General features: G+C 36.2%; 2 protein-coding genes and 1 pseudogene across 3 annotated transcripts; 2 read left to right on the forward strand and 1 right to left on the reverse strand.

Annotated features, from left to right (window-relative positions):
- The first annotated feature begins 2405 nt into the window (after window positions 1-2405).
- LOC133857352 (mediator of RNA polymerase II transcription subunit 20a-like) lies at window positions 2406-5724 on the forward strand. 2 transcript variants are annotated; one of them, XM_062292589.1, is made up of 6 exons: window positions 2406-2451; window positions 2723-2812; window positions 2915-3057; window positions 3180-3358; window positions 3495-3584; window positions 5224-5724. In XM_062292589.1, the coding sequence occupies exons 2-6, from the start codon at window positions 2799-2801 to the stop codon at window positions 5464-5466; spliced, it is 669 nt and encodes a 222-aa protein (XP_062148573.1). In that variant the 5' UTR covers window positions 2406-2451; window positions 2723-2798; the 3' UTR covers window positions 5467-5724. The 2 variants fall into 2 exon arrangements, with proteins under 2 accessions (XP_062148573.1, XP_062148574.1); XM_062292590.1 differs by lacking the exon at window positions 2406-2451 and having other exon boundaries at window positions 3185-3358.
- A 1338-nt stretch (window positions 5725-7062) lies between these two features.
- Window positions 7063-11312, forward strand: LOC133857735 (uncharacterized). Its single transcript, XM_062293064.1, has 11 exons — window positions 7063-7203; window positions 8190-8248; window positions 8342-8397; window positions 8490-8553; window positions 8663-8702; window positions 9327-9440; window positions 9522-9571; window positions 9702-9762; window positions 10041-10132; window positions 10212-10463; window positions 10813-11312. Exons 2-11 carry the CDS (start codon window positions 8207-8209, stop codon window positions 10960-10962), a joined length of 921 nt encoding a protein of 306 aa, XP_062149048.1. The 5' UTR covers window positions 7063-7203; window positions 8190-8206; the 3' UTR covers window positions 10963-11312.
- A 469-nt stretch (window positions 11313-11781) lies between these two features.
- LOC133857951 (cytochrome P450 CYP72A616-like) lies at window positions 11782-14947 on the reverse strand (annotated as a pseudogene).
- Window positions 14948-15670: the final 723 nt, after the last annotated feature.

The following is a 15670-nucleotide window of genomic DNA, read 5'->3' on the forward strand; positions in this document are numbered from 1 at the left end:
CTTTCTTGGCCTACATTCGCTTCCACTGTCGCTTGGAAACACTGGCCGAGTAGGTCATGAGGCATTCGCCCATTCGGATGGTCATGATTTTGCATGTGATGGGTGGGGTTTGGATTAGAGGGTGAGAGGGTTTTGGGTGGAGGAAGAACAGGGTTGGAGTTGGGAGGGTTTGGATTGAGAGAGACATATGGAGGATTGACATTTTTTGAGTTTAAAATCTTGCTATGATTTTGCTCTGATTGGGTTTGCAGGAAATTAATGAACAAAGGCAATTTTCAATTTTGTGTTTTTTTTTTGTTGAGCCCCTTCTGTAAGGAATAAGGATGGGCTCTAAAGTGATGTTTTACAGCATCTAATAAAGAATTAACACATTATTAAAAGACTAAAATACATTAAGCATGAAAAAGCACCCAATATTTTCCCATTCAAAGAGCCCAACCAATTTTAAACCCACTACCTGTTTAGCCCCACCAGTCACTAGATTCTGCCGACGGCCACCGCTAAATCCGGCTATAGAGATATATGGCCGGAAACCACCGATGTCGACATAGATCCGACCACAGAGAGCCGGATCTTTCTTTGTCTGGATACCCACGCACATCATCGTGAGTTTCTGGCTAGACCCACCAAACTCACGCTGGTGTGTGTGGGTTTCGGACGTCAACATAGATCCGGCCACAGAGAGCCGGGTCTCTCTTTGTCCGGAAACCCACGCATACTGGCGAGGGTTCCCGACCGGACCCACCCAAACCCACGCTGGTGTGTGTGGGTTTCGGCCAGATCTCGCTTCCGAGTGACCACCACGTCAGATCTCTCTGCGGCTTGCCAAATCTCACTTCCAAGTGATCTCAAATTTGGGCAAATCCCGACGGTGGTTGGCTCCATGGATTATGGCGAAAGCTTCAGTTGGAAAGGTGGGTCCCCGGCGAAGGCAAGGGTCCGACTGAGATTAGTGAGAACAGTGATGAGTAGGGGATTTTGTGTTTTCAGGTTTATAGTATTTTTGTTGTAATTTTTAGTTTTTTATGAGTTGTTAACTAATAATTTGATGCTGTAAAATGAGGGTTTTACAGCCCATTCTTATTGAAGGTAAACTTTTTTTTTTTTTTTCTTCTTCTTCTTATTTCTAGAGAACGTGACTTATTTTTGGCTGTTGGATATCTTTAAAAAGATCAAAGCCATCAACCGGCTCCTCTCCAGTTCTAATGAACCGGAGAGGTTCCTATTCCCACCCGATAAGAGGCAACCTTCTCTAGCAAAGTAGAGTGGTTGATCGTGCCCTCGTATAGTGAGGGTACTTGACAGTCAATTACTAAGAAGAGGGCAAGGGGCTACCCCTCTCTAGGTGAGGGGCAACATCCCATAAGTGGCCGATCCAACAATGAGGGATGGTCAGCCTCTTAGATAATGAAAGGTAATCTATTTTTTTCTTTTTTAAAAAAAAAACTATAATGTTACAATAAATTGAGTTATCAACCATTCTACGTCTAACTTTCCATTAGTTTTAGTGTGAATTCATGCATGCAACTAACTATTTTTGTTATACAACATATGGCATGGATCATTTAGAACAATAGTTTACCTGGGGGTTCAATTTAGTACTTTTTTATACTTTAGCTAACAAAATGTGCCATACATCCTCATCATATCCTTCTTCTATTCTTCCACTTTTAAAAATTACCATTATATACGTGGAGACCATATGAGGGACGTATATGAACCCCATAAATTCAATAGTAATTTTTAAAAATAGGAGGATAAGAACATGACGAACGAAGGAAATTAATCATTTCTCTTAGTGAACAGTTTGATACCCGTTAGAACAGTTTATAGTATGGTAGAATACGCCTTAATGAATACCTTATTCGATTGCCGCAAAACAATAAATATAAGCAAATGAGCTTGCTGAAGTGTCAGCTGAATCCCATTCCAATGTTTGAATCAGTTTCTAGAGAGCAATTTGCATTAAGTATACAACCAATTTAATCCTTTAATTTTTTTAATTTCTAAAATTTTAAATAATAAATTGAAATTACCAAACAATTGTAATCTGTAAATTATACATATATATGGATCCCAAACTTTTCCTTCGTAAAAATACAAAGTAAAGGGGTAATCTAAATGACTAAAAATATTGGTCCGGTAAAAAAATTAAAAATCATTTGTTTGTTCTAAAAATGTTCAAAATTGCATTGTGAGGAAGCTTGAAAATGATTTTCTTTTTCTCTAAAAATTTATTTCAGACTTTTTCTACGGACAAAAATTATATTTTCTAACACAATTTCAAACAGTAATTTAAAGAAAAATGTTTGTTCTATATTATTTATCATTTATCCAAAATTTTGTTTTTTTTTCCTGAGCTATCCAAAATATAGTTTAAATCCTAAATGTATATTTGTCCATGACCGGATCTCAAAACGACACCGTCTTCACCCCTCGCCTGCGACGTAACGGGCTTATTTGGCAAGTGACATTACAGAACAGAACAGGATAGTGAGTTGTTAATTTTTGAAATTAGTAAAAAGTGATGATGTGATATAAAAAGTGAAAAAGTTTTATATTGTAGTAAATTTTTTTATTTGAATAGTAATAAAAAATTATTGATGTAATATTAAAAAAGTAAAAAAAGTGAGAATGTTTTTACGTTGATTAGTAGTGAAAAATATAAAAAAAATGAGAAAAAAAAGTACATTAACTGTAATGTATTGTTCATGGACAAGGCCAAAAACCTCGTCTTGTTCGTCCGCGGGTTTTCTGAGGAACCTCTCTGCGTCAGTCAGAGTCTCCACAAGACCAAGATGCCACTCAAATGGTAAAAAGAACGAAACGAAAGAAGTGTTTTTCTTTCAAGCTCAAGAATTTTTTCTTTTTGAAAGAACAAAAAATAAAAATTGAAAATCGAATTTTTCTCTAGGGTTTTGCACTGGCAGCCAAACGCAGGAACCACCGTGAGCAGCCAAATCCTGAGCGAAGTCTCGCAGTGCGTCGAGAGCATCAATGGCGTCAAAGAAGGCCGCTGGAGAGCTACGCTCACCTTCTACAAACCCCACACCCGAGGTCATTTTCTATTCTTACCTCCCGAACTTCCTTTTTTTTTTTTTTTTTTTCGATTTTTTCATCCTGTGGAATTTGTATACATGATTTGTGTGAAAATGTGTACAATAATTGGCTCTTACCAGAGCAGTTAATGGCGGCCGAGTTCCCTCGCGATTTTCTAGGGATTTTGCTGCCGGAGCAGCCGAACAAGTACTACTTCATAATCCGAGGGCAGCGCATTGTGCTTGAGGCGGACTCGTCGATTCAGACTCTCATGGAGAAGCTTCAGTCTTACAAGACCCGTGTCGCGCTTCATTTCGATGTTCAGAGATTTTCCATTTGTTTTGTTTTGTTTTGTTTTCTTCTTCTTCTTCTTTGTTTTTTTTTTTTTGTGTGTGTGTATGTGTGTGTGTGTGTTTGATGGCTTATTGGGATATATGTGTGTGATTGATGTGTAGGGCTTTCAGTACCAACTGGGTGACTTTCAGCTGAGAGTGGGAAAAGTTGTTCCTACTCACTCCGAGAATTTGAGAGGGATAGTTATGGAGGTACCAAATCAATTTCGTGTTACATTTCCAACTTGGGTAAATTTTGAATTTTGTTTCATCTCAGGGAAGTTTGGTGGAGTGTATTTGATCAAGATGCATTAAGGGTTATGAGTGATGAAATTTCTTTTATGTTTTGGAAATTTATGGAGTTTGTTGCTGTGGAAAGTGCATTTTGATTTGATTTCAATGCTTTTGTAAAGTAAAGAGAAATTTAGAATTAGGACATCTTGTGTCTCCGCTTATTGAAATGGATTATGTCAGGGGCGAAGGGTCTGACCCGTTTAACTAAATGGGTTGTGGCAGGGTTGACCCTTAGCGGGTCGACACGCTAACCCAGATTGTCAGCCCTAGTCATTAGTCTATCTGCAGTTACTGACTTTTAACTTATTAGGGGGAAAAAAAAAAGACCTTGCTATAACTAAAATATAATGGCAAAGTGAAACTCCATTTTGCATTTTTTTTCTGTTTCTTTTGGTCTGTTAATTGCCGCTAACTCAAACACGCACAAAAAATAAAAAACGAAATGCTAGGATTCATTTGATAAAACTTTTTAGACAGTGTTTTTTGCTTTTTGATTAAAAAAGTGTTATTATGTGACATAAATGTGAAAGTAGTTTTGAGTGTTTTGTATTTGGAGTTGTTTGTTAATGCTTACTTTTTTGTGGAAAAGCAAAAAGCTTCTCCAAAAAGCATTATCAAACGAGACCCTAGATATCGCATTTCGGGCTCTTTTATCTATCAGCACATGGAAAGGAAATGTGAGGCTGTGTCAAATAGTGTTTGTTAGTAATGAGTTGGTGAGGTTGATTTAGTAACCTTTGTTGGAGAATGTTATAGAGATTTGGGGTACAAGCTGATGGTGAACCATGACTATGGGAGATCTAGGGTATGTTTGGCAAGTGAGGGAACAAAAGAGAATAGTGGGAAAATAATTTTTGAGTTAGTAAAAAGTGATAGATGTGATATAAAGTAAAAGGAATTTGTATAGAAAAGTGAAAAAGTTTTGTATTGTAGTAAATTTTTTTTATTTGAATAGTAATAAAAAATTATTGATGTGATATAAAAAGTGAAAAAAGTTAGAATGTTTTGATGTTGATTGTTTTTTAAAAATGTAAAAATAAAGTTAGAAATTTTTATGTTACTTGCCAAACAAGGCCCTAGTCCTAAGCTGTGGTTAATGTGTGGGGTTGACATTTTGTGACACAATGAAGGATGCGCTATGTTGGGGTACCAATTCATTTCTGCTGAATGATTGGTCTCTGAATCTTTCAGATGGATCTTTGCTTAAGTAATCCCATTTCCAGACTTCCCTGAATCAACAGGAACTTGAAGTGATTTCTCATTGCCCTGAGGAAAAGTTTTTACTGATTTTTTTTTTGGGGGCTCTTTTACAAACTCCTACATCATCAAAGATTATGGATGTTGCAAGCATTTTCGCATTTTTGTTCCATGTAGATATGAAAGTTGTGTGTCTTGGTCCTAAATATTTGTTGACTTTATTTTTTGTGGTGTGCTATAAATGCCTTTGTCCAGCTAAAATAAATTAATAGTTGGACTTAAGGAGTATTTTTTGTTTTTTTTTTTTAATGTGTTGGTGAACTGCAATTTATTCTGATTATATTCGATTCTGCTTTTGCAGGTAGAGTATCTTCCAATTTCCTCTGTGGAGAAAGCGAAGCAAATCATGGAAGAGTTCCTGGATATATGGCGAGAAGCTATATCAAAAAGATCATTACCAGGACATTTTATGCATATGGAACCAAATTTTGTAGAGTATGGCCTCACAGACCACTATACTTCCCAGCACACAGCTGTTCAGTATGCTACGGTAATGGCTCAACTCATTGCAACAGTGCAAGCAGTGCAATCAGTGAGAAATTAGGAAAGGGTGAAAGATTTGTGTCATGCATGTGATATGTATAACTGGCTCCTTTTCGTTGTTCCTTTCTCATTCTAAGTTAACATCCAGTATCTGAAGCTTTAGAATCCTACTGCTTTGGGACTAGATTTTAGAGACCTTATTGTTTTTACTTCTGTAAAGCTATGCAATACAACAGAGAGTCAGAGACTAGCAAAATGCATGACTAGATTGTAGAATAACTAAAAGTTACTTTGTACGGAATGCTTCAAGGCACAGGCTTCAACAGATCCTTAACATCATCAGATGATATTGACATGTTCCACTGAACACTGTCGTTGGATTTTATTTTGTTCGAAAATCATTTAAGCACTCTCTTTCTCTCGTGAGGCACATGGTTCTGTGTGGAAGCTGGAATTCGCGGAAGGAAGTTGGTGCAGAATACAGGGGCCTTGGTTGCAAGTCAATGTTAAAGCTAATGCTTGTTCTGCAAAACAATGGTGCCAACCTAAGAACTATAACAACAGTTTTCTTTTGCTTACCAAAAATAATAGAAAGCAGCAGCTCCAATTTTCAGAAAGACAAATGAGCAAATATGGTACATGAGGTAGCTACGAGCATATCTCTGCATGTTTTTAGAAAGATTAATGCTATACACCACATTTTTATGTCACTTTGATGATGTGATACTGTTAATTAAACCCCTTTTATTTTTCACAATGGTTAATCCAATTGTTCACACCAACAAAGTGAGATAAAAATTGAATAAACCGTATGGTGTATAACATTTCTCTTTCTAGATATAAAGCTGATTTCAATAGGGAAACACTAGTCAAGTGCAAGACCTTTAAATTAAGCATGCATGACATGTTGGAACACTACCAAATTTAGATGTTTAAACTAACGGGTTTGGATCAAGTGGTGTTATATTAATTATTTGGGTATTTTTTTTTTCGACTTGGGATCTAACTCCTTTTCATTCGTTCAAATATTCTAACAGATGGCCTTACAGAAAAGATGGATGCATGCTACTTTCGACATAAAATTTGTTGGGCCTATGGACTCGATGTCGGGTCTATCAGCCAACTAACCCAGAAACAGCTGCATGGCACCACATTGAATCCCCTCATTTGCCATGTTAGTAATCGTTCCTACGAATATCGGCACAAGACAATTGCATGATGATGATATGACAGATAGGTGTTGTAGGATGTAGGGAATATTTGCAACAAGCAAATCTCCAATGAAAACGTAATACGTGACAAAACGGTTACTACAAAATCTATTATAAAGAATGGAAAACATTATTAAAAGTGAACTTTCGTCTTTTTCTTTTGCACACTATTGTTGCTGTTCTTAAGATCATTTCATTTTATTCATACTAACTTAAGCATCAAAGTTATTTTCTGTCGGCCCACTCCAGTAAGCTTTTTTGCTAAGTTTTTCTCTCTTTGCAGGTACTTTCAACCTAACAAAATCTATTTCAAGTAGCTTATTCATATCTAACAAAGATCACACAGGCCAAAAAAAAAAGAACAAAAGAAAGAGCCAAAATATTATTATTAAATATTATTATCATACACGTACACCATGGAGAGGCCCAAGAGTAATTAAACGCGCGCGGGGACTCGTTGGTGGCCACCTGGGTTTAGGTTTCGAAAGACGAAAATATTCGGACACAAGTTTGGCCGCTTTGAAGTCCTCTCTGTATCTCTACTATTAGCTTCTCTGCTTCTCAGAAAAGAGACAATCTCCGTACAGGTAAGCCTCCGCCACCTTTCTACGCTCTCTTTAATGTTGTCCGTGTTCTGTTCTTGAGTTTCTTTTGATTCATGGTTGGCCAACAATCTCGGATAGATATTGTATCAAAGTTGAACCTCCTCCACGTAGTATTATATGATGATCCTGTGGCTATGTTTCCTTCTGGAGTTGTATTGGATTACATATTTGCATTTGCGCCTGGTTTTGGGTGGAATGCTGGGTATTCATCGGCTTATCGAAATCAACCTTTTGAATCTTTTGATAGAAAATAGTGGCGTCTAGAAGGAAAAAGAAACAAAATTGCATTTTGATTATGTGCGTCTATGTGTGTCGTTAAGATGGCTATTGTCGTTTGTGATTTTGAAACTTCTGTGGTTAATGCAATGGGGTGCCGACCGATATGGGATGTTTGATTGACGTGGGACTTTTAGGTGCTCTATGCCGCTGGCGAGTCTCCGGCCGGTCTATTGGTTATAATATGGTAGTCGATGATACGTAGTAGTTTGGAATGGTGATTTCACTCTGAAACATTTCAATGTAGGCAACCAGTCCGTGGTTGGGTTCATCTAATCAGCCAGGTGATTTAGGAACGGTTTGTCCTTCAAAAAGACGATTCTTTGCTTAGATTATATGGATCAAACATCAACTAGACGCTAAAATAGTAGGTTTGAATTGTAGAATTACTTGCACTCTCACATAATCTTAACCTTTTTTATGATATGACTTTATGGAAGGTTTTTTGGTAATAAACATTTTAAGTGCACACCAATTATGTTTTGGGTATGTGCATTGAGCCTTGAAATATCCTTTGTGACTAAAAGTAGCCTGAACAATGGCCATGGCATCTACTTGGCTGAACTTTGGATTTCCCTTCTACTATTTGCAGCCTATTGGTATCTGTGGTTCTGTCTAACACCTACCTTTTTACTGTTAATCAAGTAGTGGGTTTACTAATCCTTATGTTATGTTGTTTTTCTTACTTGAAGACTACCATTCAATTCCAATGGAGGCAGAAAAGTCTAATAATACTGCTGCCCCCAGGAAGGTTTGCCTTGATACTTTCCATCTTTTTTCAATAGATATGGCTGCAGGATTATTCAAACTGTGTTTTCTTATGAATTGCTATGAGCTGCTGCAGATGAGATTTGCACCAAGAGCTCCCCCTCGTAGAGTGCCAAAGCCTGAAATCAAAACGTATGTTATCATTTGGCTAAATAGAATTGTATGTGCCCATGCTTTATTTTGCTTCCTTTAAATTTTTGTCATCCATATTTTTCTGTTTGCAGTGAAGTGGTCGAGGATGCTGATGCTAATGCTAACCAGGCTAGGGAACTACTACGCCGTTTCAATGTATATGTTCTTATCAAATATTCTTATTCTTCATTATGGATGTGCAATATATCCAGGTTCAATAAAATTGAGCTCCCATTTTTTAATTTATGTTTTTTCTCTTTCATAGGAAGGTACTATTAGGGTAAAGCCCAAGGTTGAAAAGAAAGGTAAATTCTTTGTAATTCATTCTTCTTTCCCACTCTTGTATTTAGATTTGAACTATTATTTCACTTATCCTATTTGCCTCTACAATTTTGACATTTTTCTTTGTTTATTCTGTTTTAAATTAACTGGTTTTTAGTAAGTATAATAGTAGTGATTTTTTCAGTACTTTTCTTTTTTCCTCTTATCTTTTAGCTGGTACTAGTTAAACAATCTTGTTTCTGATGGTAATGGATTCATGAAAACCAATGGTACTTGGACCAATTGACATCCAATTTCCACTATGGGATAGTCATGGTTTCTGAACGATTTCTAGAGTTGTTTATCTATCAAAAAACCAAATAACTCGTAGACTAGATTCTTGACTGTTCATGGTTTCAGGTTGGAGCACTCGAATACTTCTGATTTCTAGTTCATGTAGCTTCACTTAGTTTCTAGTTCCACTTAAATCTATTACAGTTGCTAGGATAAATAATGTGATTCTATTTTGGACCATTAGTAGGTGTATATTACTGATGATTATGGAATTTTAGGCTCATCATATATACTTTCTAAATGAGAAAACTCCTTTTGTCACTTCTAATATATGAATCTTCTTTCCTTAATTCTTTTCTTGTTTAAATTTGCAGTGGCACCGACTCAAGTTGCATTTGGTGTTGGAGGTGCATCTCCTTCCATTAGATCATATGGTGTTCCTAAGGCTGGGGGTAGTAATAACAGCAATCAAGGATCAGCCTTTAAGAGTATGCTCCCTTTCAGGCACTCTCTTTCTGATTAGCTGCTAATAAGATGCTTCCAGTGCATTACACATGATGTTTCTGCAGGTGGTGCTTTTGACTCAGGCTTGAGAGAGAAAGAATATATAGAACCGTGGGTAGGTAAAACTGTCACTCAAGTTTCCCGCCTGCATGACTGCGCTTGGTTACTGGTTTCCTGTTGTAATCTGTTTTTCGTCTGTGTGTTTGTGTTTACTTAGTTGTTCGTTTTGTTGGGTGATTGTGCAGGACTACTACAGTTATTATCCTGTAACACTTCCTGTGAGGAGGCCATATTCAGGAAATCCAGGTGTGTTTAGAGTTGCATCTTAAAAAAAGAAAAAGAAAAAAGAGTTAAAATAAGAGCTACTTTACACAACTGCAGATTAACACCATGAGTTGTTGTACCCAACATAGAATGTTCCTAGCTTTTTTATTTACCTAAAAGGGTCGCATGTTACAGTTGGCCGGCAATTTGTTTCTCTCTGTATCCTTTACTAGTATTGAAGATTCATTCATTGTCATGACAAAACTTGGTTCGTGTTACTGCACTAGAAGATGCGTTTAACTTTCTTGTATTACCTGTAGAACTTCTTAATGAGGAGGAATTCAGGGAGAATTCAGAGACCACAACCTATGATGAAAATACAGCAAATCCAGCACTAGAGCTTGGTCTAATGGTTGGTAACCTGAAAATTTAAGGTCAAATAGTATTTCGTTCTTAAATCCTTCATTATACATTTAAGTGTTGGTTTGCAGGAGGAGAATCAGGAAGCGAGTATGTTCTTTCTTCAGTTTCCACCAACTATGCCAACAGTAAAGCGGTCGGATACTGCAGATGTCCCAGAGGTAACTGACAGCTCGAGGCCTCCTGGCTTGAGGCGTACTGGGGTTGCGCATACTGTCAATAAGACCTGTGCTTTGAATGACTTACCAGCAGGTTTCATGGGTAAAATGCTAGTCTACAGGAGTGGTGCTATTAAGCTGAAGCTTGATGATACCCTTTATGATGTGAGTAGGTCTTATAATAAAACTAAAAATGGAAAGTCATTGTATTTCTATTTATGCATCAACTCCATAAAATTTGCAATAGCTTGCCTATGCATATCAATATCAAAATCAAATAGGAGAGACCTTTGTCTTATTCCTAAAAAAAGAAACTACTTGTCAATTACACGCAAAACTTGTTGTATTACATAGATCAACTTTCAAGTTAGCCATTTATACAAAAATCATTACTTACATCCTTGTAATAAGATCCTGAACTTGTGAATTATCTGATTAACAGCAAACAGAAAAATTAAAGGAACATCGGTTTGCCATCACACATCTAAGTTTTTCTTTTTTGAAATGGAATCAGGTTTCCCCAGGTATGGATTGTGTGTTTGGTGAGGATGTTGTAGCTATCAATACTGAAGAGAAGCATTGTTGCATAGTTGGGGAGCTCAATAAGCATGCCACTGTAACCCCAGATATTGACTCCATTTTGAATAGTATGTCTGATTTATGATAATTCTTGCTCATTGGCAGCATGTATTTGGTTCTTACAAATGACGATAATTTTTTTTTTTTTTTTTTTCCATAAAATTTTACAAGGGTTTTGTTCACATTTATCCAACTTTTTCCATTAGAAAAATGTCACAGAATAAGATAGCAAGTTGCGAGGAAAGCTATAGATTACTCCTAGGAAGAAAATATAGGAAAATATTTAAATAACATTTTGCTACCTTATGTTTTGATTCCTCATCCTGGAATTCATGTTTTATGTGTGATATTGGATGTATTAGATTTCATTGTCATTTTGTGGCTAACTATGTGATGACGTTGTTGATGTTCAATGACCAAGCTGTGTTTTCATTTTATGGGAAGCTCTTCAGAATTCTCTTTGATCCCTTTGGGTGGTCTGTCATGAGTTTATTGACATTGTTCATGATGCTTGCTTTCTCATGCGTTTTCAGTTTCTAATGTTGCTATCAACCCAGAACGTAATTAAACTGTGAGATGGACAGCATCTTGATTATCTCTCAGCTAAAACACCAATTGGGTACATAAGCTTTGCAATTCAAGACTTGTCTATTTAATTAAGCAGATCATATTGTAGCATACAGAGCAGGAATGTAAAACCATTTTTATCACAAATGCGAAACAAAGGTGATATGTAGAGATGGATCAGTTGAAATATTCAGGTTATGGTTCTCCGTTCTCGTTATCAAAGCATAGCTTGGACCCATTAGAGAAAACATGCATGGGAACTTTATCACATCATTATAATATGAATCTTTTAAGTTTTTAGAAATTGAAAGAAAAAAAAAATTATATTGATGGAATTATATGAGATAACAGATTCTACAGGAGAAAGGTTACTTCCAACTTCCAAGTAAGAGAAAATTGATTGTCCGGACCTTAATATTTTGGAGGCTATGAAATAGAACAGAAAACTAGTTATTCATTTGTGATGCAGAATCACATTATTTTTTAATTTGCAAAGTCTTTCATGCGCTGACCAGCTTACAACTAAAGCTGGTGTAATGTGATTTGAGCTCCATGTTGTGGTTGGAGTGTCATAACAGTGTAAGGGGCATGAGTGTAGGAAGGAGAGAGCTCGAATGAGAAATTTTGGAGAATCATTGCCAAAGCAATCTTAGCTTCTATCATGGCAAAATTTTGGCCAATACAGGTCCTTGGTCCCCACCCAAAAGGAAAGAATGCCAACTGATCCTTTGAAGCCTTTGAAAATCCTTCAGAGAATCTCTCTGGTTTGAATTCTTCTGCATCATCACCCCAAAGTTCATGATCATGATGGATGAGCAGTGTAGGTAGTACAAGATCGACTCCGGCTGGAATGGAGATATCTCCTATCTTGGTTTCCTTGTAAGCATGTTGATATTGAGCAATCACAGGTGGGTATAACCTCAGGACTTCATAAAGTATCATCGTGACCTGCAAGAGAACTTAAAGTATTCAATGAATGAAATACATATTTGTGGCTTTAAGAATCTTGGGGAAAACTAGGGCACCCATTCTAGAATTATCCTAGCTGGTTCTTCACAGCAAACGACTCTAGAATTGTGCATCTGAGGCTTCATGTTGGGGTGACCCTGCTTACCAGCTTAAGCAGTGCCATGTAAACCTACCTATGGGCAAACTTAAGGTTAAGCGTTTTGCAGACTTGCAGTAAATGAATTGTACTCAGGTTTCTGCATGGTGACCAACATTTAGCCAGTGGCAGTGGAACTAACTACTGATTGCATGATGTATTTTTGGTGTCTCCCACTTGTCAGGATGGGTGAATATAAATTATAATAGATGCATTTGTACTCGTTTCAACTAATGCGATGCGTTCATCTTCATCATGATCAATGAACTTATTTCTACTTAAAATTTATACGATTTGATTCTGGTGCAAAAGTTATCAGTTATGGCAACGTATTACAATTTCAATAATTGAAATGTAGAGGATTTATTTTATAAAATGTCACAAATTTTTGAAGAGAATTGTTGGAAAAATTTGGGTTTGTTTGTCAAAACCTTTTATAGGATTTTTCATTATTTTGGTTATGATGTGACATAAATATGAAAATAATTATGTGTTATGTTCCATTGCTTTGAGTTTTTTGTTAATTTTTTTTATTTTTACTAAAAAGCAAGGTAGAACTGTTTGCATTCCTCTATGACATCTTCAATTGACAAGCCATTCTCTTTTGTGCCACTTTCATTTCCTGGCGGACTGCTTTGATTATCAGATTGCAAGAGCAGGCCTAGTAAGTCATCAACCCTGGATTCTCCATTTCTCATGGCATTCATTTTCCTTTGGATTAAGTTCCTTAGCATTAATTTGATCTCTCTGTCTAGTTCCCTTCTCCTACGGTTCTTCTTAGTTGGCACAAATCTATGAAAAAAATGATAGAAGGATAAGTACTTAAATTCCCTTCTTTATCTTTTCAAATACAAGCATGCCTGTGTAATTTATATCACATCGATCTTCTTTGTAGTTAGAACTGTTGTAATGATACCAATAAACAAAACAGAGTTTGTATTAACTCGATACAGGCAACATACCTAAACCCAGGAATATATATGGTCTGCAAGGCTTCAAGAGCTAGTGTGATCAGCTCTTTTTGAAGTTCAAAGATTTGTTTCCCTTCTTCATAGTTGCTTCCAAATGCTGCCCGAGATATAAAATCTGCAGTAAGTTTTTGAAGTTCAGGCCAAATATCAACTTCAAAAGGTCCTTGAGGACTAGCCATCTTCTGCCATCGTGCAACCATCTTGCTACAGCTAGTTGTGAATGCTGGTATCATCCCCTTCAGGAGGGAATCAGAAACAAAGCAAAAAGGGGAAAACATAAAAACAGATTAATCAGGAGAATTATCAAATGGGATGTTTTAGGATCATAAGAAAAAAAAAAACTTATTTTTCGTTTGAGCCTAGCATATACGTATCCCTTCGGTTTAGTGGTTTCAAAACATGCAATTTGAAAAAATAACGATTGCAAAACGCATTAATTGAAAAATATAATTTTTAAAACAGCAGTTAAACGTTTGGTAAAATCTGTAAAAGACTGCATGAAAACACAGTTTGGCCTTTAAAATTGTGTGTTTTTGAAAAAACGTACTCCTTGCCTGCTGCTCGAAAACATGGATTTTTCAACGTTTTTAAACCGTCATATATATATATATATATTTTTTAAACGCACTTCCGAAGGTGACACTTTTCTGATTTTGTTTAAAAACACTTTGTTTAACCAACAAATGGCCAAACACACTATACATAGGGTAAGAGAAAGAGATGTTAAAATGGAACCTTCAATCTCTCCAGGTGGAAAGCGGGGTTAACTATCCTTCTACGTTTGGCCCATTGTTCACCCTCTAGAGTTGTCAGCCCCCTTGTAAGAATAAGAATAAGTGGGTTTAATGGTGGCTTTTGGATGTGACCTAGCTTGTTTGACAAGATTTCTTTCATCATCTCCGTCTCCATGATAATCAGCCTTGGTCTTGTCCCAGCCCAATACATTGATATATTCCCTGTATTTAAATCAATCAAAGTCAAAATGAACAAATTTCCCTCTAAACTAGACCGATATAATATATTTTAACTCAGACTGTTAAACTGTCACGTGTTTAAAATGCATGCAAAAATTAAAAATGCACGTGGGAAACAAACTAACCATATTTCTGCACGATATTAATGGTGAATGGGTCGACTCGTGGAACGATCTGGTGGGTTAGGCTAACGGGTTTGGACCATGCTTCTGTTATCGCCCTCACAAACTCTTTCATGTCCCCAATGAGTGGCTTGTAAGGAGTGCCTCTGATTCCTTGGCATTTTATGCGTCTCTCAAGCAATTTGGGTTTCCACCAAATTGTGTAGGAAACTCTCACAACACCATAGAGGAGTAGAAAAGATGAAGAGAAAGCTACAGAGTAGAACACTGAGTCATGCATGCTTAACATATTTCTGTTTCTCTAAATGCAATTCTGAGATGCTCTGGGATAATTTCATAGCTCTGAACTCAAACTTCTGCAATTTATATATATATATATATATATATATATATATATATATAGAATTCAGTCAAAGTTTATCTTGTAAAGCACTTCAAAATGCTTGTCAAAGAATTTGTTTTATATTAATGATTTATGTATAAAACTTTTGACTTTATTTTTCTTGGAGAAGAAGGTACATGGTAGCATGAGAGAAATAATTTATTTATAAAATTTGTTTTATATCAATAATTTATGGAGATATGTCGTTATTTGCATAACAATTGCACAACAACGATGATGTGTTCAGTATTTTTCAATTTTTTTTTTTTTTAAAAAAATTACTAGACATATCAGCATTGTTGTGCAATTGATATGTAAGATTTGTGCAAATAACATATTTCTAATTTATGGGATATGTTATAAAAACACCAATTACTCACATGGGGTGAGACCCACCATCACATGGCCCCACCCCATGTGAGTAATGGGTGTGTAAAAAGTGTGTAAATGATATTTTTCTATCATTACTCCTAATTTATACATGTAGGGTTGTCGGTTGGTTGACAAAGCTCAACCAAAAGAAACAAACATGGAATTAACACCCAATTAGAGAGGCTAGTTGTCTCATCAGATTAGGGATGAAATAGTTATGGATGGAAATTTTTAGCAATTTTTTTGTTTAAATTGTTAGTAATTAGGACAATAAATGTGGAAAAGCTCCTATAAGGCTTA

The sequence above is a fragment of the Alnus glutinosa genome, chromosome 14 (assembly GCF_958979055.1).
Source record: "Alnus glutinosa chromosome 14, dhAlnGlut1.1, whole genome shotgun sequence".
In the NCBI taxonomy this organism is placed as follows: Eukaryota; Viridiplantae; Streptophyta; class Magnoliopsida; order Fagales; family Betulaceae; genus Alnus; species Alnus glutinosa.